A 22,884-nucleotide genomic window follows, 5' to 3' on the forward strand; every position below is an offset into this window, starting at 1 on the left:
TTGAAGCATAAAAGAGCTACGCTATCAACAAAGACTAACATAGACATGCTATGTCTATCAACGACTTGCTACGATACATGTAACATAAGACAATGGCTTGAAGATTCCAATAATGGCCATAGTCTTGGCTTGTAAGAGAACACATGGTATGCAATTAAGACCTCAACACTTGGGGAAACCACAAAGGCACATGACCATCAAATTGCAAAGAACAAATTAAGGGATTGGCATGTGATATTGATTTGGAAGGAACAAAAACAAGCCTTTAAAGCTTGAGCAATGGCTTCATCAAACTTTGCACAACATTACTTTGCAATAGATGACTCCATAAAGGGGATTAGGATAGTAGATTACACACACACACACACACACACACACAAAACACAACACTCAATCCATTTGATCCAATACATAGGAACTAAAGCTCATAAGCCAAATCACAACATTTTGCACTCCACTTGGGAACAAGACAATTAAATAGACCATGCAACTCCAACAAACAACATGATGGCTCTATTGAATGAACACTTTCTACGACTAACACGAACATTGTGCTTTATTGGAGGCACCACATGCCACAAAACCACCTAATTAAGAAGTTGGAGGTGAAGCTAGCTATAATTAAGTGGATCCTAATGGACCAACTTTGAGATTATGGTTGTACAAAGCTCTTACATCTTCAAGGTTGCACAAAACTTGGCATAAACAAGTCTCAAGTTCTTTTGGACATGACAATACTACGATACTATGCCTCATCCAAAGGTGCAAGCTCTTAAGGACGATGAGGCACCTATGAAGCAAGCTCTGTGAGTGCTCATTGAGCTCTATGCAAGCTCTTGACAGAGGACTCATTTGATTAGACCTTTCACTTGATCAACATCAAGGCGTACCTATCTTATCTAAAAGAATTTAGGATTCCCAAGGTCTAACCTTCTTAGTACCCTATTGGAGTGCTCTTCTAGAAGGGTGAGGAGGTTCCTCCATGAGCATTCCAAAGCTACTTAATCCTTTGATTTCTCCCTTTCATTACACTTTCGGTGCGTTCAGTATTTGCTACTGCGAACACTCCTTACTTTGCCATAACCAAAATGTTTGATCTATTTCAATTGCCTAATAGTAATTCAAGCAATTCCATGATATATGCTTGGACCACCACAAGCAAACTTCAACTTAATTCAAGGAGTTGTACCCATATAAACTGAGAGTATTAACAAGAAGCCCACCATAATCATTATTCTCGACTCAAATGAGATACTACCAAAAGGATGTCCTATGCACAAGGATAATATGCAAAGAAGGTCGAGCCAAGGTAAGACTATACTATGTGAAATGCTCAACCAAAGTCTTATTTAGGCCACTCACCTGTTGATAATTGCAATGACCAACCTGACTAAATAAATGTAATCAAGTCATATCGAAGTTGAGTAGGCCTAAAAATTTAGACAATCCTAAAAAATAACATAATAATGACATCAATAGATTCCACCATCAACCTCACACATTACGACTTCAATCTCACATGTGAAACATGAACAACATAGGCAACGACCATCCCATCACAAACGTGTATTGGCAATGCCTTTCCCATTAATGAATACAATCAAGTCACTTTACCATGTCCTACGAGAACCCTTAGCGTGGCTTTTGATATTCAAGGCTAGATGGTTTTGGATTGCACAATCAAGAGTAGCATCGCTTTGAGAGCCGACATGCAATCATACTTCTTACCTTAAATATGTTCAATGACTTCTTGACAAAAATATATTACAAGAAATAGATAGACACATCACATCCAATGATAGCATCTTCATCACGAGGCAAATGAGTTGTTTCGCAGTACTAAATGAAACCATTCTAATACGAGTTTCACATCGCCATTGAGAGTCATGTCATTAAATGTCAAGCAATAGTTCATCTTAGAATTAAGTTTTAACAAATATTCTTTGACTATGAAATCATTCAACATGTTTGTCTTTATGAGAGTAAGGCAATCCACTAAACCTCTCTCAATTATCATTGACAAGATGCTTTTTCAATTGATTTAATTTTAGATATTTAACTCAATTTTTCTTCAAGCCTCTTACTAACTAGATACTATGGAAGATTCTTTTTTAGTATCACCCAAAACATGGGCATTAAGCTCCATGATGTGGACAAATTTGAGGATGAAAATAAACGAAAGCAATAACTGTTATGTTAAAAAAAAAGAGCCTAAATGATCCTTCACCTACAAATTAGTGGTTAGGATGGATTGTGGCACTTGCTCAAGTTGCATCACAAATCCCCCATTGGATATTCGCCTTCCTCCATCTTGAGCTCCCCTACATAATGTGCATGTTGACTATTCCTGCCTCAAGGTAGTCCCTTTCATATGATGGCTCTCCTACTAAGCCCTGCAACCACATCTAACCTCCCTTGTACAAGTTCTTTAGGCACAAAATCCATGTGTAGGACCCTATTTTATTATTTCGTAATATTAGAAAGTATAATTCTTTAAAATAAAGAAATGTACCTTGCACAATTTAAGGTTACACTGAGTTAGTTAAACATAATTTACTTCCATAGAACAATTACTTAAAATATTCATGTAAAAAATTTGAGCGTCTCCTAAAATAACTTACACCTACAAAAGCTTGATAATCTTCAAGACTAGATTTTTGGTAGACAGCTACCTTCAAGGCATCCTTGAAGCTTTTAACTCCTCCATACATAAATATTTGACACAACATGAAGCTTTTCTCGATTGGCATGCATTACACTTGAAGTCGCGCAATCTGAGAACTGCTCTAGATTTTCGTAGTATATCCCAAAAACCAGGACTGGCAATGAACGTCTGCTTTATCACTTCTACTAAGTAGCACTACTGCTCATTTCTGTGGCATCAAAGAGCATAAGGAAAATCAGAAGGTACGCTCTCAGGACAATTCCATGTACAGAACTTCTCAAAAGACAAATTGCAAAGAAATCCACCTTCATTGTTTTTCCATGACACATTGGTTGTAGCCAAGAAAACCTTTCAAATAAAATTAGTGCTCAGATTTAACCTTGACATCACCATTAGCTAAGAGGCCAGGTGCTTGAGAGATCCTACGAGATTCCTGCCAAATCACAACAATTACCTTGTTAAAACATCCAAAATATTACTTGGCAATAAATACGAAATTCAAAGAAGATAAAACTCCAAGCCAAAACAAAATGCATGCTGGATGAGCACATATATAGAACATTCAAAACAACATAAAGGAACAGCCAGCTTCTAAGTCTGTCTTAAGTAACACCTGGAATTAGCTTTTTAGCAATGAACACCTACCATCCCAAACCAAATAAATATTAAATATTTGAAGATGAGACTTAGTTAGCCCTAATTTTGCATCTCCTCTGACTTAATGTTAAAGCTATTGCAACTGGCCTATCATAAAATTAGGGCGGTAAAAAACACAACTTAGCAAGTATTATCCCACTCGCAACACACCCACAGCAAAACAATAACACGAGAGCTAGAATGCTCCTGCTCAAAACACCGTACAACGATGGCCCCAAATCAGGTCGCGCCCCTTGTGGTATTTCTTTATTATTTATTCCACTGAAAACAGATTACAACAAGTACTCAATCCTTCCTGTAGGCATCCAGATAACAGCATAACCTCTGCTTCCAGCAAACTCAGCCAATCATGACAACACAGGCATCCAATCCCAAGGGAAAAACCTTCTAACAACCTGCCTCCAGCTCTCAGAATGGAAATCACCCAACAATCTCAGCCTTGCCAAGCTGTCACGGCATCAATCCTTTGGCAAACAAGCCCAGCACTCGGCCCTTGACTGTTACGTGCCGCTCGCCTGACAACCAATGAATTGCATCGTGCAGCAAGGCTCAACAGCTGACCAATTGTGAGTAATCTCACTACACAATCACCTAGAAAGCAGCCCCAGCCTAGAATCAGCCCAAAAACTTAACGACCAGCCTTCTACTGCCCAGCCACGCCATCCATGGCCTGGTCTCTGTTAGAAATCAGCAAAAGACAGGCCAGCCAACAAAACCACAGCCCAGAAGGCCCCAAAAGCAACTCGTCCAGCCTGTAGGACCCCTACAAAAAACCAGAATTGCCACGAATCAAATTGCCCCTGATCTGGCACACTCCGGAAGCACCTATGAAGCCTTAGAGTCAAATCGCCATGTTCTTGGGCCTGGAAATCAACAGAAATCACCTCAAGATGATATCGCCCTGCTTCCTGGCCCCTAATCCAACAAGAATCCTCCCCTGGTGAAATCACCCTGCTTCCCTGACACCTGAATCAGCAGGATTCACCCTCAGATGAAATCTCCCTGCCTCCCTGGCCTGAAAAACAGCAAAATCCAGCTCCAGGAGAAAGCGCCCTGCCATAACAGCCTACAAACCTCCAAGATCAGATCGCCCTGATCAGATCTGCCCAGAATCATCCTAGGAACAGCAGAAATCAAATCACTCTCTCCTGGCAGCTCCCTGCACATACCAGAGTGGGCGAATTTTCCTTCTGGACACCTCCTGCATGCAACTGACTGACCTGGCCCCTGATCACACCTGAATTGGGCTGTTTTTTGCCTTGGACACAATTGGCATATTTTAAGCTAAAAATGGCAAATAAAATTTTACCACTCTTCTGAGGTCACCAAAAAACTACCCCAAGGCACAATTAATACACCAACACATTGAAATACGTGAACAAAAGAATTGATCATATTTACATATGATCAAATGCATTTGCACATATGATCTGTAGAGCCATGGATAATAAATCATACATCAATGAAAAATACATCCAAGTGACTAGTACACTAGTAATAGGCAGATATATTGTCAACTCAATACCTCGGATGATCTGTCAGCTCAGTACCTTGGGTGAAACATATAGTGTCACCAAGTGACTTCTAGAAATCTTGGCCTGTCCGTGACAAGGAGACGGAGGTACTACCTCCCTCTTGAGTACCAGGAAATACTTTGTACCAGCACCCTACCGAACCTGAAGGAGCCTCGACCAAGGTCGGATCAAGCTGAAAAGCTTCGAGATGAACCTCCAAAACCTTGTACATCTAAAGGATCGATTAGGAAAGAGAGAGTGCAGGTAGCAAAAGAGTCGGTGATAAACACCTTAGCCGTCACGTCAAAGTTGGATAAGCAAAAACAAAGGAGTACAAGGTACAAGTACCTAGACCTAGGACTAAGTGTCCTAGGTGTCACATAGGACTAAGTGTCCTAGGTGGACTGAAGGACACTAACACTATAAGTGTATTTATTTATGCCTACAAGGCTCATACCATGGCTTATAGGGCATCACTAGAACCACCAGAGGATGGCCTACAAACCCCCTCCATGGGATGGGCTGAAGTACTCTGGAAACGTCTCAGAATACCTGGTATTTTCTGGTCATGGTGGCACATGTTCATCCAAAAGGATATAGCCACCTATGAATGTACAAGGGATGTCAGATCATGTAACAAAGGGAACCAAGTGTAAAGCCTATCGAAATACTTCAAACTTGGGACGAGGAAGTGCCTTTGTAAACATATCTGCTATGTTGTCCTCTGTGGGAAGGTAGGACAACTCTATGTCTCTTGCTGACAACCGCTCCCGAACATAATGATAGTGATCTTCAATATGCTTGGTACGCGCATGAAACACTGGGTTACGCACAATGGCCAAAGCACTCTGGCTGTCAGTGTAGACAATAGTGGAGGATGTCTGGCGAATACCAAGATCTGTAAGTAACTGTTGAAGCCAAACACACTCTACTGTAGCAATGAAAGCTGCCCTGTACTCAACCTCACAGCTAAATGTGGCAACTGTTGGTTGCTTCTTGCTGAGCCAAGAGATACATGATTTGCCAAGCAAAAAACAATTGCACGTATGTGACACTCTGGTGTCGGAACATCCTGCCCAGTCACTATCCGTGTAAGCATGCATGGTAAGTGAACCCTCATCACCATAGAAGAGGGCTAAATCCTGAGTGCCTCTGAGATATCTGAAGACTCTCTTCACTGCTTGCCAATGCTGTGAACTGGGCATGTGCATGAATCTGCTGAGCTGAGATACTGCATACTGCAAGTCAAGTCTGGTGTGGCATAAATAAATAAGGCATCCAACAGCCTGCTGATAAAGAGTGATATCACATGGTGGGCTCCCATCATGAGCTGAGAATTTGAAGCCAGGGTCCACTGGAGTAGAGATTGGCTTGCAATCCTCAAACTGAAAACGATCAAGGAGCTGTCCAATATACTTGGACTGAGACATCATGATACCCCCCTCAACATGAGCAAACTGAATGCCCAAATAATAATGGAGCTGTCCCATGTCTGACATGTCAAAAATCTGCTACAAATCAGCCTTGAAAGCTGCAATTTGCTGAGTATCTGGGCCCGTGATGAGCATATCATCCACATATAAAATCAGCACTAAAAAATCAGATCCACTCCCGCGGACATAAAGAGTGGGTTCTGAGGGTCTATTCTGAAAACCAAGGGATAGTAAGTGTGCATGAATTTTGGCATACCATGCCCTGGGTGCCTGCTTCAAACCATAAAGGGCTTTTCTAAGCCGGCATACCTTATTTTCAGAATTAACAACCTCAAAGCCAGGAGGTTGTGTGACATAGACTTCTTCCTGTAGATCCCCATGAAGAAAAGCAGTCTTGATGTCAAGTTGGTGCACTTGCCAATGATGATGGGCTGCAATGGCAATGACACATCTAATGGTAGTAATCCTGGATGTGGGAGCAAATGTCTCGTCAAAGTCAATGCCTTGTTGTTGGGCATACGCTTTTGCAACAAGACAGGCTTTGTATAGATCTATGCTGCCATCAGATTTCCTTTTTAATTTGTAGACCCACCTGGTTCCAATGGCATGCTTGCCTGGAGGGAGATCTACTAATTCCCATGTGTCATTTTTAGCAATGGAATGTAACTCAGCTCTCATTGCATCCATCCACTCTTTGCTATCAAAAGCATCTGTATGGCACAGAGGCTCTTCATTGCAAGTTGTAGCAAGGAGTGCAAACTCAAGAAAGTGACCATGCTGTCTATTCCCTGATCTTGTCCGGGAAGCAAAAGGCTGATCTTGTTTGGTGTCCCTCAATGTATCAAGAAGCCATCTGGGAACTTGCCTTTGCTGTCTATTGACAGCTCTTTCTTCAATGACTGCATCATGAATAGTGGAATCATTTTGAGCCGGAAGAGAAACCTGCAAATCAGCATGAGGTAGTGGCTGATTATTGCTTGGTGGAGGGCCTGCAGGAGGCTAATGTTGCTGGTCAAAGTCCTCTTTTGAGGATGGCACAGGTAACCAAGATTCAAAGGCATCAAACATGTCAACATTTGGCTTAGCTTTGCAGTCCACAAGAGGAGAAGCTGAATGTTCAGCAAAGATTACATCTCTACTGACAATAATCTTCCCAGTATTTGGTTGGTATAACCGATACCCTCTACTCTCCTGGCTGTAACCAATAAATATGCATTTGATTGCCTTGTCATCAAGCTTATGTCTCAGCTGAGATGGTACATGAACATATGCAAGAGACCCAAAAACTCTCGTGTGAAAGTGAAGGCTTCCTGCCTTTCCATGCTTCATAAGGTGTAAAAGTCTGCAATGCCCGTGTAGGTGATCTATTCAGCACATAGTTGGCATACATCACTGCATCAAGCCAAAATTTATTGGGCAAAGACTTGGCCTTACGCATGCATCTGGCCATCTCCATTGTGGACCTGTTTTTCCTTTCAGAGACAGGATTCTGCTGAGTGTAAGGAGTAGTACATGAGTGAATAATGCCCCGTGAAGACAGAAAGGCATCAAACTCCTTTGACATATACTCTCCCCCCCTATCTGTGTTAAGGGTGCCAAGCTTGCATCCCGATTCATTCTCAATCATATTCAGCCATCTCTGAAAGCATAAGAAAACTTCAGATTTGGCTTTTAAAGGATATATCCAGCAATATCTTGTGAAATCATCAATGAGAGTCATGAAATACTTGTACCTCCCAATGGCATTTGTCCTCATTGGGCCACCAACATCACTGTGCACTAGCTGCAATTTCCTTTGTGCGAGTTTTGGACAATTCTTTTGAAAAGAAAATCGATGCATCTTACCCAAAAGACAACCCTCACACACATGTTTCGAAACTGTGTAAGTTTGAGGTACATCATTTGCCATCTGCTGTGAATGTAGCTTTGCAAGAGCTATATAATTGAGATGGCCCATTCTCTCATGCCAAAGATGAGTTTCAGCAAGCTGTGAATTTGAAATAGCCAATGCTTCAATAGAAAGTGCAGCTGAGTGATGATCAAGGTGATAAAGCTCCTTTTGCAAAGTGCCAGTGAGAACTATGGCATTGTCATCACGAAGATCATAAACTAGGCATCTGTAGCCATCAAAAATAACTCTGAAACCTGAAGTGGCAATTACTGAACTTGAAATCAAGACTTCAATTCCAGGCACAAAAAGAACATTTGTCAGAGTAACAGGATGGCTTGAAATGGATGTGAGCTGCACATCTCCAACTCCTTTTACAGCATATGAAGCATTATAATGGCTTGTCTATTAGCTCTACTTTGCTCTTCCTGCAAAAGCAAAGTAACTAGCTAATCAAAAGAATTGTGGTCTGGATTACCCATGGCCACTAATCGAAGGGTTGTAGCAAACCCTTGATATGTATCTGGCAGTCCATTCAATGTGGTACTAACAAGCTGTGAATTTGGCACCACCTCATCAATGTTGGCAAGCTGTTCCATGAGGTCCTTGACCTTTGTCAGGTATGCATCCATAGAGTCACCTTCATTCATACTAACTTCCTGTAATTGCCTTCTCAAATATGCAACACGAGCTTCATTGCGAATCTGATAGAGAGAAGCCAATTTATCACAAGCATCCTTTGCTGTCCTGCAAGACCGGATGTGTGGAATAATGATTCTCTTGCATGATAAAGCAATGCATGAATGTGCATTTGCATCTCTTGCATCCCATCTTGACTGTTCTTGAGTTGGAAGAGCAGCAACAGGAGTGCTAGAGGAAGAGGTATCAGGAATAGTACCCCCTGCAGAGGGACTAGCAGTAGAGGCAACCACTGTAGCATTGGCTGGCCTCAGATCAGCCCCAGAAACAATATTCCACAAATGCTTTGCAACTAGAATATGTTTCATGAGATAAGACCACATCGGATAGTTGGTGCCATCCAACTTATCATCTTCACGAAGAACTCCAAATAAATCTTGATTGTTCCCAGCCATAGCAAATGTGATACCCTGAAAAAGACTTGAAAACCCAAAAGCCTCAAGGCTATCACTGCAAAAAGCTGGCTGTCCAAAAATGACAACAAATACCTGCAATTTTTCAACCCAAATCAAAGGGCAAATGCAGATCTGACCCAAATCTGACTGTGGTAGGCAATGTTCACAGCAAAAACAGCAAATATGGCAAAAGCCCCAAATTTATTGAGGGCAAATAGGCCAAAAAGAAGGCAAATGCAGAAAAGCCCCAAATTTTGCTGAAATTTTTGCAAATGTGACCCAATGTATGCAAATCTGGCTCAATGTCCCGCAAATGTGACTCAATGTCCTGCAATCTGACCCAAATGTACTCCAATCAAATAAGAAATTGCAGACCAAATCCCAAAAGACAGCCTCAAGGCTTGCAACTGCAAAATTAAGACTTGCTGTCCACAAATTGACTGCAAAAGTGCAACTGTCCGAAAGTATACAGCAAAAGCCCTCAAAAGCCCCAAATTTTGAGAATGTTCTGAATATTACTTCGCACGTGCAAAAACCTGTACGGAGATCCCGAAACAAGTACAACTGTACGAAACTGGTACAATGTACGGACGCATGGTGTACGAATGTACGGAAGTGTACGACAGCTGTACGGAACTGTACGGTAGCCTGGTGCGTGCACACGTGACTGTACAGAAATACACCAATAACAAGACCTTCCGTACTTTTGTACGAAAGATGTACGGCTGAACAACAATGCAAGTACGTATCTATACAGCTGCTTAAGTATGGAGCTGTACGGCACAAATACGGAGCAGGTACGCTCCCACGTGCAACTACGGCGATGCAGGTATACGGGTGTCCTGTGTGCAGGCTGTATGATGCAAGTACAACACGAGTACGTACGGAAGCAACTAGTAGAAGTACAGATTCTGACGCGGGATCTGTACGATCCTCCGTACAGTCGTACAAACTGTACGGATGGTGGCACAGGGAGCAGATGCAGATCCGAGGGCAAGAAACGAGTCAAACGTGGCTCTGATACCACTGAAGGATCATTTAGGAGAGAGAGAGTGCAGGTAGCAAAAGAGTCGATGATAAACGCCTTAGCCGTCACGTTGGAAGAGGACCATGGAATGGTTTCAAGAGACTCATATGGAAGGTATTGTGAATTCTCCAACCATCCAGCCAATCTAACCTGTAAGCCACATCATTTATCTTTTCAATGACTTCAAAGGCTCATAATATTGTAGGCTCAACTTGGGGTACAACCTATCTTTCCCTCTGCTGTTTTTCAGTCTACCTTTAGCAAAACGCAGCATAATCACCCTCTATGAACTGCAAATACCGGCAGTGTTTATCCGCTGCTTCTCTTTAGTCTTCTAAAAGGCAAGTTTGGCTTTCCTGTAAGCTACATCCAAATTCTCCACAAACTTATCTCCCTCCAAGATTTTATCTTTGGTATGCAACATAGGTGGAATTTCCGCCCTCCAATAATAATCTGAAACAGAGCCTTTCGTGTAGTAGTATGCACCGTATTATTATATGCAAATTCAGCCAAAGGTAAATACTGCTAGCATTGAGCCTTATGGTCAGAAACATAGCATTTCAAAAGATCCAACACCGTTGAATTTGCTAGCTCTAACTACCCACCAGTTTGTGGGTGAAATGAGGATGAGAACTTCAATGTGGTACCCAAATTGCCAAACAGTCCCCTCCAGAAAAGACTCGTCATGCGAGGATCCCTGTCACTGACAATACATGTCAGCATCCCTGGTACTTAAAGATATGTTGCATAAATAACCGTGCCATGTAATTTTCTTCCACACGGGTATAAAATGAGCTTGCTTACTGAATCGATCAATAATTCCATCATGTCCCGTCGACATACGAGGAAGATCAGAGATGAAATCCATGGCAATGCTTTCCCACCGTTTGCTAGGGATTGATAGTGGATGTAACAAGCCCGGTGCCTTCTGTCCATCATACTTAACCTTTTGGCATTTCAAGCATGTCTTGACATACTCTTCCACATCTCGGCGCAAATTAGGCCAATAAAAGTAATGCTCCACCGCTCTAACTGTGGCATCAATGCCCTATGCCCTGCATAAGGTGGTGCATGACTCTCCATGATCACTTCGGGCCTCAACTACTTGGTCACACAAAAACAGCCATGCATCATTAAAAACCCTTCCTTAAGAGCATAATGCTCTAGTCGCTGCCCATTTGATAACTGATCAAAAATCTGAGCAAAATCTTCATCCTCAGCATATTGGCCCTTCATGGCTCCAATGCATCATGATAAGCAATAGAGACTGCAGATATTTGTGGCTTCCTGGACAAAACATCTGCAACCACATTCTTCTTGCCCTCCACATGAATAATCTGAAAATTAAAGATGGACAAGAAATTTGCCCATCGCATATGCTTTTTCGATAACTTGGACTGCGTGAGGAAATACCGCAAAGATTGATGATCAGTCTATAATGTAAAATCAGCTCCCAATAAATAATACTTCCAAGTAGAAAGGGCATGAAATACAGCCAACATTTCCTTCTCATAAATCTGCAAATGCTTTTCAGGAGGCTGTAAAATGCGACTTTCATAAGCCACAACCCGTCCTTCCTGCATCAGAACCGGCCCGATACCATTTTTGCCACATCTATCTGCTTGAACATGAAAAGGCTTCTATAAATCAGGCAAAATCAGCACCGGATCTGAAGTAAGCTTTTCCTTCAGTGTCTCAAAAGAGGCATTCTGCTTCTCAGTCCAAACAAACGATGTTTCCTTCTTCTAGAAAGCATGTAGTGGACTGGCAATCTCGGCAAAGTGACGAATGAAACGACAATAATATGAACATAGCCCGAGAAAGCTCTGTACCTCATGCAAATTCCTAGGTTAGGGTCAACTCCTGATTGCCTCGACCTTACCCCATCTTTGGAAACAATATGTCCCAAAAAGTGTATCTCCTGCATGATAAATTCACTTATCTTCCGATTGACAATCAACTTATGTTTCCTGAGCTCGGCAAATACAATCGCCAAATGCTTCCTATGCTCGTCCTCATTCTTCGAGAACACGATCATACCATCAGAAAACGTACCAACAAAAGACCTGTGCTCCCAAAAATATGTCCATCATATGATTGAACGTGGCCAAAGCATTAGCAAGCCCAAAAGGCATCACCAGAAACTCATATAAGCCAAAAGTAGTCCTAAATGTTGTCTTACAGACATCCTCAGGGCGTATCCAAATCTAATGATAAACACTTTTCAAATCTATGCAACTTAATACCGCTGAGCCCTCAAGCCTATCCAAAATATCGTAAATCTTGGGAATCGGGAAGCAATTCTTAATGGTGATCTTGTTCAAGGTGCGGTAATCAATACACATACACCAAGAACCATCTTTCTTCTGAAGAAGCAGTACCAATGAGCAGTACGACCCCTTCTCTAAAAGTCATAGACCTGACTCATTATTTCTTCCAGCTACGTCGCACTGACCCTGTATGGCGGCTTATTAGGCGGGCTACTGTCTGGCTCTATATGGCAGAAGCCGATACAATAGGAAATGACTCTCCCTTCAATTTGGCATCTATCATGTGAGTCTTCCCTCAATGTGTACCTGTAATTTTCTTCTTACGGGCTTCTATCACAGCATCCATGGTGTGCCTAGAAAAACATCACAATCATGTAATGGCACGCAGCTTCCCAATAATCGGAGTTACCGGTTAAGTGAGTTCGGGATTAGCCATTCTGCCTTCACACAATGGCCCCATCTCCTTATGAATACCAAGCTTAGCTGCAAGTTCAGAGGAGATGAAATTAGCTCTGGCCCCTTGGTCAAAGAAGATCAAAGCTGTATGATCTCACACTTTACCCCAAATATGGCATAAATCTGTATCCTCTCCATGTGGCTTCTCACTTATCACATCCAGCAATAATCCCACAGAGGGCTTCCATTTTTTGCCCCTATCATTCTTATCACCTATATCAAATCTGTTATAATTAGATTCTTTTCTTTTACGTTAATCACAAGCCACATGCCCTTCTTTCTTGCAGTGAAAGCACTTGTTTGCATCCCTGAGAGCCTGTCTCTCTTCCGAACTCATCCACCTAATCTTTGGACCATTAGCCTTGCATGTCCTTTTACCTCAACAAAATTAGGCTTTACAGTCTTTCCAGACTTTCTTGCATACTCTTTCTTAGAACCCTTCCAATCACTCGACATCCCTTGCAATATGGCATCAGTTGATGCCATTTTCAATCAATTGACATATTTGTGACCCGTGTCTTTGTGCAATAGTCACGGATCTCCTTAGGCAATCCACAACAATATTTCTCTATCTGTTTGGCTGCATTTAAGTTATGACAGGCTGTCATAACATCAACCTCGAGGTAGTGGTCAACCAGGAAGCTGAAAACACATGTTGGAGGGCGATTGGATTGATTTTTGATGCCCACCATCTCAAGCCGAAGATCATTCAGGGCCTTGGCTAGGTCATTGACTCCGGGACAAAAGATTCATCCACCATTGCAATGCATTCCCTTTCATGAAAGTAGTAGCCTTTCTAATCTTGGACGACTCCATAAAGTTCCCTCCTCAATGGGCCGCATCAAATTGCTGCAAGAAAGTTAAAGCTTTCAATCTATCCAGCACACCGTTGAAAGTTTCAAATTTGACAGCTGAGCCTCCCTCTTTGAAATCCTTAGCTTTTCCTTTTGGTGTCAAATTATCATACATAGGGGGCTTCAACAAAGGAATCAAGGCAGGAATACTAACATTCTGGCTGGCTTTATCACTACCCACTGCTGCGTTAGGCATGGCAGCCCCAAAACTTAGTATATTTTGCACACCAATAGGATTTCCCATCATCCCTTCCATTCCTGCTTGCATCCCTGGCTGCATGCCAACATTACCATACACCATATTGGGCTGTATACGCCCTAACATGCCTTCCATACCAGGCTGGAAACCCATTGCATAATTACCACACACACTAGAGCCTCCTCCAGCTTGACCAGCCATATCCTGAAACACGGATCCTCCCCCAAAATATCCTGTGTGGAGGCCAACTGTGCCACCTCAGCAATCTGTTGTCCCTCCTGTGGCATGGGCCCTGAAGATGCCTTTGGATCACCCTTTGACCCCTTTTCCTTTGAAGAGGCTTTCCGCCCCTTGGCCTTTGATGGGCCTTGCATTAATTCTACAAATCATGGATTCTGTGAGAGCTGAGTTATGGCTCCCATCACCGTAACCATCTGCTCTTGAAGCAAAGCATCCGAATCTACCTCATCACATTTCTTGCTTCAACATCTTTGATAGCGACACACGAGAGCCACGTTGATTCACTCCCGGCTGCTTGTCCGCATATTGCTCACCTACAACAGTTCCTTCATGAATAGATTGCTCTTCACCGAAAACTTCATCGCCCTATTCTGGGTCATCATCCTCCCAATCATTACTCACTTGAATATCTTACTTTGTGCCATGATTCCTGTGAGTTACCTTGCTGTAATTTATGACTCAGCCAGTAATACTTGCTCCCCCACACGGCCATGGGCTCACCTCTTATGAAAGTTGATGATATCCCACCAATGGAACCATGCAACCAGCCTATAATAAAATTAGGACGTTAAAAACAACTTAGCAAGTATTATCCCACTCGCAACACACCCACAGCAAAACAATAACACAAGGGAGGTAGAATGCTCCTACTCAAAACAAAGTACACCGATTGGCCCCAAATCAGCTGGCACCCCTTGTGGTATTTCTTATTATTTATTCCACTGAAAACAGATTACCAAGAGTACTGAATCCTTCTTGTAGGCATCCAGTAACAGTATAGCCTCTGCTTCCAGCAAACTCAGCCGATCATGACAACAAATGCATCCAACCTAGGGCAAAACCCTTCTGACAACCTACCTCTACTCTCACAATGGAAATCACCCAACAATCACAGCCCTGCCAAGCTGTTACGGCATCAATCCTTTGGCAAACAAGGGCAGCACTCAGCCCTTGGCTGTTACGGTGCCCCTCGACTAACAACCAATGAATCGTAATGCACAGCAAGGCTCAACAGCTAACCAATAGCAAGTAATCTCGCCGCACAATCACCTGGAAAGCAGCCCCAGCCTGGAATCAGCCCAAAATCTTAACGACCAGCCTTCTACTGCCCAACAACAAACCAACTACGGCATCCACAGCCTGATCTCTGTTAGAAATCAGCAAAAGACAGGCCAGCCAACAAAAACACAGCCCACAAAGCAACTCGTCCAGCCTGTAGGAGCCCTGGAAAAGACCAGAATTGCCACAAATCAAATCACCCTGATCTAACACGCTCTGGAAGCACCTGCGCAGCCCAGGAATCAAATCGCCATGTTCTTGGGCCTCGAAATCAAATAGAAATCACCCTACTTCCTTGCCCCTAGATCAACAAGAATCCCCTCTTGGTGAAATCGCCCTGCTTCCCTGGCACCTGAATCTGCAGGATTCACCCTCAGATGAAATCCCCTGCCTCCCTCGCCTGGGAAACGGCAAAATCCAGCTCCGGGAGAAATCACCCAGGCAGATCCTGCTCCAGAACAGCCTGCAGACGTCCAGGATCAATTCACCCTAATCAGATCTGCCCAGAATCAGCCTAGGGACAACAGAAATCAAATCGCAATCTCCTAGCAGCTTCCTATTACACCAAAGTGGGCGAGTTGTCCTTCTAGACGCCTTGTGCATGCAACTGACTTGACCTGTGGGTTGGCCCACATCAGCAAGCAGGTTTGCCCTGCCCTACGCTAGCCGACTAGGAGGTTGCATAGCCCCCCCCCCCACCAACTTCTATTTAGTGCGGTGCCTAGTGGAGCGGCAGAGCCAGCCCAGTGCGCACCTAAGGAGCAGTTCTAGGGCAGAGGTGTGGAGCTGATCTTCCATTCTCTGTGCCTCGTTTTCTCGTGGTCGTTGAGCTGTTCGTCTGAGCACTCGAGCAACTTGTTGGTTCCAAGGTTTTCCTCCAGTTGTAGAGGGGTTTTCTCCAGAGAGCACTTGCAGTTCTCTTGTGTCTCTCTCTACTTTCTCTCCTTCTCAGTGTGTGTGTGTGAGGCGTGCTCTCTCTCTCTCTCTCTCTCTCTCTCTCTCTCTCTCTCTCTCTCTCTCCCCCATTCATTTCCGCTGCACTTCACAGCCACAAGAGAGAAGCTATGAAACCCGATTCTCTTCCACCATATGAGGAAGGTCCAAATGATGTAGATGCTAGAGTAGTGGCTAGAACAAACAGGTTAGGAATTATGGCAGCACCACATTCCAAATTGCTTTTTCTAGAGAAATTGTGGTTGTGGCCGTGTACTGGCACTTATTTTTTTAGAAAGGAGCAAGAAGCTCAACCAAGTGACACAATGGCCCTTGAACCAATGTGTAGTTTGGCTGGGAGTCTTAACCCCTGCTTGTTGTCTTGGGCCTTCAAAGGTTGGTTTGGAGCCAACGATGCCCCCTAAGTTTGTTATGTCCTTTCCCCATCATGCATAAAGCAAAGATTAACACTTGCCTTTAACACTTACATAGCATATCACACAAACCCCAAGAATTCTTTAATTGTAGGAGAAGCTCTTTTATGTGTTTTTATACGATGCTCCCCTCCTGGACAAATCCCATCTAGGTGACATGGATGATGTCGACGAGATAGGACAGATCAAAAAGCTGAAGACCTTGGCTAAGATCTTGTTAGGTACTTTCAACATATGATCGGCGTAATTGACAGATGTTAGTCTGGTTTCCCGCTTTTAGGGTCTAGCAAATCCATCCTTGAGCAAGCAAGCAAGGGGGCAGCCTGAACAAAAGATCTCTTGAAAAGCCAAATGCAAGGGAGTATGAAGGTGCTCCCAAAAGCACAAAAGAACATCAAGAACAAGTACTCCTTGCTCGGGCATTACTGAATTGGGAGAACCATAAGGACTTCTCGTCGCCCTCATCCGTCTAGGGGGCCTCTATCTAAGTCATAATGCTTGAGGTGACCACAGAGGGGATGGGGGGGTGGACTCCCTCCCAAACTACCAACAACTGCTGGCCAGATTGTCAAATGTTGGGTTCCTTTGTCTAAAAGAGCTGCCGGTAGTAGTCGTTGCATCTTCCCTCATCTATCTATAGTTGAGACCTTGCCGAATTGAGGCCACGGTTTGGAAAACTGTCGTGTCATCCTATCTCCCTATTGCGCTCCCGTATTTGTCCACTAGACACTAAGAGACGGCTCGTGTTCCCTGACTCCTGAGTCCCTTGATAGAAGCTAGTTCCCTCTCCTATCCTAAAGGTCTCGCATTTACCTGTGTTGCAGTACATGAGACTAGAGCTACATGCTGCTCCATCGAATGGCATCAACCATCCATCTAGTACACCCATTTTGCGGGAAGGCATCATCTACTCACAAGATCTAGTCCATGGCCTGTTGGACCTCCTACTACTAAAGCAACACATTTGGAATCCTAACCCCTTTTTGGGGGAAGCCCCTCTTGTGCTGTTCTAGATGTAATAAATGGACGAGTGGTCCAACACCATCGTGCCGGGCATAACACCAATGGATCCCCCCCTTATGCATGGCCCAATGGTGGATGCAAAATGTATCCCATGAGGTAGTCAGCTACACTAGAACCTCCTCGATGTGAAAAATATGCGAGCCTGGCTAAAGAAGGCCAATATCTAAACCATTATAGATGATCACGTCATGTACCCTGCCCAAGTCCAAGAAAGAGTGTCCATACAAGGTGATCAGGGCTTGCCTGTCTATAGAGACTCGGGATATGACTGCCTCATCCAGATCAATGTCAGGTGATAAAATAAAGCCATGCTGAGAGAGAGAAGCACACAGCTGGAGAGCAAACAGGAGAGCTGAGTAGATTCGGGAGCGCGTAAGGTTATGTCAAACGTGTGAGTAGAATGCCATGAGGGTTGATTTATATAGACTCCTTCTCAGGCACCTTTGCCCTCGTGTGCTACAAAACCCCTAGTACAAGTCATGCGAGCCCTCTGCTAACTTAGCCCACTTTTCCTTTTTAAAGATTGAAAGTTAACAGGTGAGCCAAATTTAAATCTGATAATTGCATCAAATCGCTGTTGAAGTTGGCCAATATATGCCTCTTCCTGACAACATGCTCATAAGAGTAAGCACAGAAAATAATCTCTGTATTTTAAGAAAGCAATACACAAAAGGTACACAATATATCAGAAATAACTTCCTCTATATCAAGGACCGTTGCACATTCTTTCATCAGGAATCAGGCATCATTCGCTTCACAAAATATAAGAGCAATAAACCAAAATCTTTCTGCCTTTCAGGAAGTGTTATCTACCCTGTATATGTGGAGTAAAGCCCTCTATAACAAAGAGCATTCTACCCAAAAATCTCTTACCAAAGCTGATGCAGTTCGTAATTGCCGATATGCCTCAGTTTCTTCAGGATAAGCATCCTCAATTTCCTCTAATAGATGTTTGCGAAGTGCCTGCCAATAAGGACTAAGGGTTAACCCCAAAACAAAAACTTCAGCGCTAAGCTGTCTGTAGCACAGCTTCCAATAAAGCTCACTGAGGACAACTATATGCAATATGCAATGACCACTATATTTGGATAGAGAAAAGCAATCATGGAAGGAAGATCATGCTTATAAAATGGGGTGATTTGACTAAAGAAACAGATTCATGAGTTATTTCTTCTCCAAGTATAAACCTTAACCATACCGCCATGCCCCTACTCTTCCCATGATAGAAAGGCCAGAAAATGACATATCTAGATTCTGTTACTAACATGGATTGGATCACTATGGCCATATTTGGGCTGCACGAACTACCCTTTTGCACATACGCAAAATCAATTACTGAATCCACCTGACTTAAACATTTGTCTGCATAAAAATGGAATGTTGAATCTGCATGTAACCTGCTACTGCAGTTGAATTATTACTTTGACAAGAAGATAATGGGCTGCTCTACTGCATAGCAAACACCTTCCACTCTAATCCTTAAGAGATCCTAGAGATGTCCACTGCCTACTATGCTAGCTCTTCCAAGCAGAGGAGAAGACTCTGCATGTGAGGGCAGCCGGGGAAGACAGTACATCCCCTCAGTGGTTTCTCCATGCATGATGAGAGACCCCTTTCACTAATGGGGGAGCTTCTTAAGCCCTTCCGATCCAGAAATGCCCTGCGGAGGATGGCCCCTTCCCACTTTTCTTCTGCACCTTTTTGTAGCATCTGGTCACCCCTTTGCACCTCACCTTTCAACGGATTTTTGACACAAGACACGTGCCTTGATCTCTTGCCCCTTGATGGATTTTCTTATGCCAATTAGAGGCGATTGGATGGACATTCAATAGTGGTGCCTGATGACAGTCAAAGACACCGCATACAAGATCTTGGCCAAGGTCTTGAGTTTACTGTTAAAGCCACACCTCTTAGATATCATCTACAATACACAAACAACTTTGTCCAGGACAGGAGCATCTTGGAAAGCATCACAGAGTGTGCACGGCAAGGGTCTCAACCATTTGCGATCCTACACTTGGATTTGAAAGGGCCTATAACAACTTTGTCCAGGACAGGAGCATCTTGGAAAGCATCACAGAGTGTGCATGGCAAGGGTCTCAACCATTTGCGATCCTACACTTGGATTTGAAAGGGCCTATAACAGAGTGGATTGAGATTTCTTGAGCCTCACCCTCGTGATATTAAGGGACTTATTCCCATATGCAAATGTGTGCCTTGATGTGCCTTGGATATAATGCAGAGGTTGAGCCCCCATTTGATACCCCCCCCGGGGCTTTGGCACAGCTATGGGGCAAGGTGCGGGACCTCTATACCAGGTGCGCTCCTTACATGGCCCCCTCAAGGGCTCCAACATGGTCCTACAATTGTCTGTGAAGGCTGCTGTGTGTGGCAGCTGTCCTGATCTGAAAGAAAACAAGAACAGAAGGCCTATTCGACTATAGTGCCCTCCACACACAGATAGGAATAGATGTACAAACACATGAATTGCTGCAATGGAATGCCAATACTAGCTAGAATAAAAGCATACAACTGAATGTGCAGCAACTAACTAGAAGTACACAATGACCCCCAAATATGGCAAACCTAAACGAGGACATGTGGAGGTGAGGAGGGGAGAAGGAAGCTTCTTAGGACGCTTCATGGTGGCTTCTGTCATGTGCACGGATTGGTATCTGACGTGTACTGGGTACACAAGACTAGCTCAGGTAGCCTGGGGAGGCTTCGAGTTAGGCAGGCTTGATTCTCGGGTTGAGTGGCAAGGGTACGAACCAGTTAGAGGTCTTCGCTATTTTTGGCGCTTGGGGCTCGAGTCTATATAAGGGGCCCAGGGGTTCAGTTCTCAGAAAGCCGATGGGAGCAAGTTTCGTTCCCAGGTGCTAGGTCTGATCCTAGATTGAGTCGCGGACGCGCGCCTGCATCTTAGCATAGCCCAAGGCCCAGTAGCAGATCCCAGGCTTCACAGCGCCACCTGGTGATATGGGACACCAAGCTGGTTTGGATCTGGTTGGGAGTTCGTGCCAGTAGCTCAGCTCGTGGCTCGGAGGGGACATCTCCTGATTCGGGATCACATCCCGTAGATGTCATGGTTGGGTGGTGAGCAGCCTGCTCAGTTTCTCACGTTGTGTGTGTTCTTGTGTTTGCTTGCAGATCAGAGGTTTCAGGAGTGCTGGGACATGTCAGTTGGTATCAGAGCCAGCTCCTGAGGTAGGAACTTATGATGCGAAAATTTTGGACGATTTCTTCCTCCAGGTATGCCCTAATTTCGAAATTTGTTGCTGCAAGATCTTGTTGGTTCATGGGTTATGGGAAGTGGTCAGGATGTAAAGAAAAGGTAGGAAGAAGGTGAGTGATGATTTCGAAATTACTGGAGGGAAAAGTGAGAGAGGGTGTGAGATGTAGCTAGGTGAGAGTGGAGATGAATGGAGGAGAGGCGTGAGAAGAGCTGATTGGTAGGCGAGGGGATTCCGTGTGCTGGTCAGGGCTGCGCAGTGGTAGGTGACGCAGGTAGGAGAGGCTGAGTGGTGCGCCATAGGCTGGAGAGGGATTCGGCCAGGCAGGGAGGTGCGCCATAGGCTGGAGCAGGGTGCGGCCAGACTGTTGGAGGAGCTGTTTTTTCGAAAAAAGCACCACCCTCCAAGTTGGGAGGGTGGGGCGAGAAAAAGCAGCAACCCTCCAAGGTTAGGAGGGGTTTGATGCTAAAAAAAGCATCAACCCTACAAGATTGGGAGGGTGAGATTTTCTAGAAAGCATAGCTTCCTAGATTAGCTGCACCATCTCCTTTATAGCCTGGCAGGATCCCAAGCTCAGCCACAGCCTAAGCTAGAGTGCGCAAGAAAACCTCCTTACACTTCTACCAGATTTCCCCATCTAGGAACGGCCACAGTCTACGGCAGATTTCCGTATAGCCTGCACCAGATTTCCGTACAGTACGGCCCGCAGCAGACTTCCGTACACTGCAGCTTGCAGCGGAACCAGCTTGCAAGCTGATCGTCAGCTTCCAGCATCTTCTTTTCGGCCAACTCCTCTTCTTCCGTCACCTCCTCTTGGGACGGTTTTTTTTTCTCTGCTCCACTCTCCTTTCAGCTTCGATTCCCCCAGTTATTTCTCTCAGTTCGCTACTCTTTTCAGATCAGATTTCAGACATGGCTGATTCTGTAAATCCTGAGTTTGCCATGGGAGATCAGGATTTGGACTACCCTGCTGAGGAAGACCAGGGTCTTTACGACGATCTGATTACAAAGAAAGCCTTCAGTGAATTCACCACTGCTCTAGATGGAAAGTTTGAGCAGGTTAATGCGAATCAAACGAGGTTGACACAGCAACTCCAAGGGATTCAGACTACTCTCACACTTCTGACTAGCACTGTGCAGGCACTCACGCATGTGGATGCCATGGCTTCAGTGTTAGGTCCGAACATAACTCCAGACCCTTTCCTCGGAGATCGGAAGTCTCAAACCAAGGAGGTTGTTGACACTTGGTTGCACAAGTGGCAAGTACACTTCCAGTTCCACCCGTACCCAGATGACAAGAAAATACAGCTTGCAGCCGGCTTCATGTCAGGAAAGGCTTTGTTGTGGTCGAAGGAACTCCAACCTAAGCCGGTAACATGGATAGATTTCGAACATAGTTGCACGAAACGTACGTTTCGTGGGCAGAAACGGAAGCGGCGAAACGGAAACGCCGTTTCGTCAAGAAACGGCGTTTCGTTTTTCCTGTTTTCCCAGAAACCCTAAAAATGGGTTTTCTTCCAGAATTTCGCCGCCTTCGTCTTTCGCCGCCTCCCGCATCCTTTCAGCATCCTTCCTCCACTTCTTCAAGCTCTCTCCATCCCATCCTTTGCTCTTGGACCTACCCTCACCTCCATCCTTCTCTGAGCTCTCTCCATCCTCTTCATCCTTTGCTCCATCTTCTCCATCCTGCAAGCTGCAGCCTGCAGCTTGGCAGCCTGCTCTCCTGACTCCATCCCTCCATCCTTCTTCTCTCCATCCTCTCTTTAATCTTACCTTCTACCTCTCCATCCTCCTCCTCTCCATTCTCCTTCACTTCTACCTCTCCATCCTCTCCATCCTCTCCATCCTCTTTTACCTCTATCTCTCCATCCTCCTTCTACAGTCTACCTCCCATCCTTTCTCACG

At 44.3% G+C, this 22,884-nt stretch overlaps 1 protein-coding gene across 2 annotated transcripts in view; it reads right to left on the bottom strand.

Annotated features, from left to right (window-relative positions):
- Positions 1–2,505: 2,505 nt before the first annotated feature.
- LOC147890736 (mediator of RNA polymerase II transcription subunit 10b-like) overlaps positions 2,506–22,884 on the bottom strand; it is a 30,595-nt gene continuing 10,216 nt past the window's right edge. Inside the window, exons 4-6 of one of the 2 annotated variants that reach the window (XM_087389907.1) lie at positions 18,620–18,709; positions 3,045–3,098; positions 2,506–2,873 (exon numbers count right to left, since the gene is read on the bottom strand). In XM_087389907.1, coding sequence (XP_087246033.1) covers positions 2,868–2,873; positions 3,045–3,098; positions 18,620–18,709 — 150 coding nt within the window. In that variant the 3' untranslated portion in view covers positions 2,506–2,867. Of the gene's footprint in view, positions 2,874–2,970; positions 3,099–18,619; positions 18,710–22,884 lie in introns of both variants that reach the window. The other variant, XR_015542628.1, reaches the window with a different exon arrangement.

Source organism: Dipteris shenzhenensis, chromosome 18 (genome assembly GCF_047967505.1).
Source record: "Dipteris shenzhenensis isolate YYH24624 ecotype China chromosome 18, Dip_SZ_1.0, whole genome shotgun sequence".
In the NCBI taxonomy this organism is placed as follows: Eukaryota; Viridiplantae; Streptophyta; class Polypodiopsida; order Gleicheniales; family Dipteridaceae; genus Dipteris; species Dipteris shenzhenensis.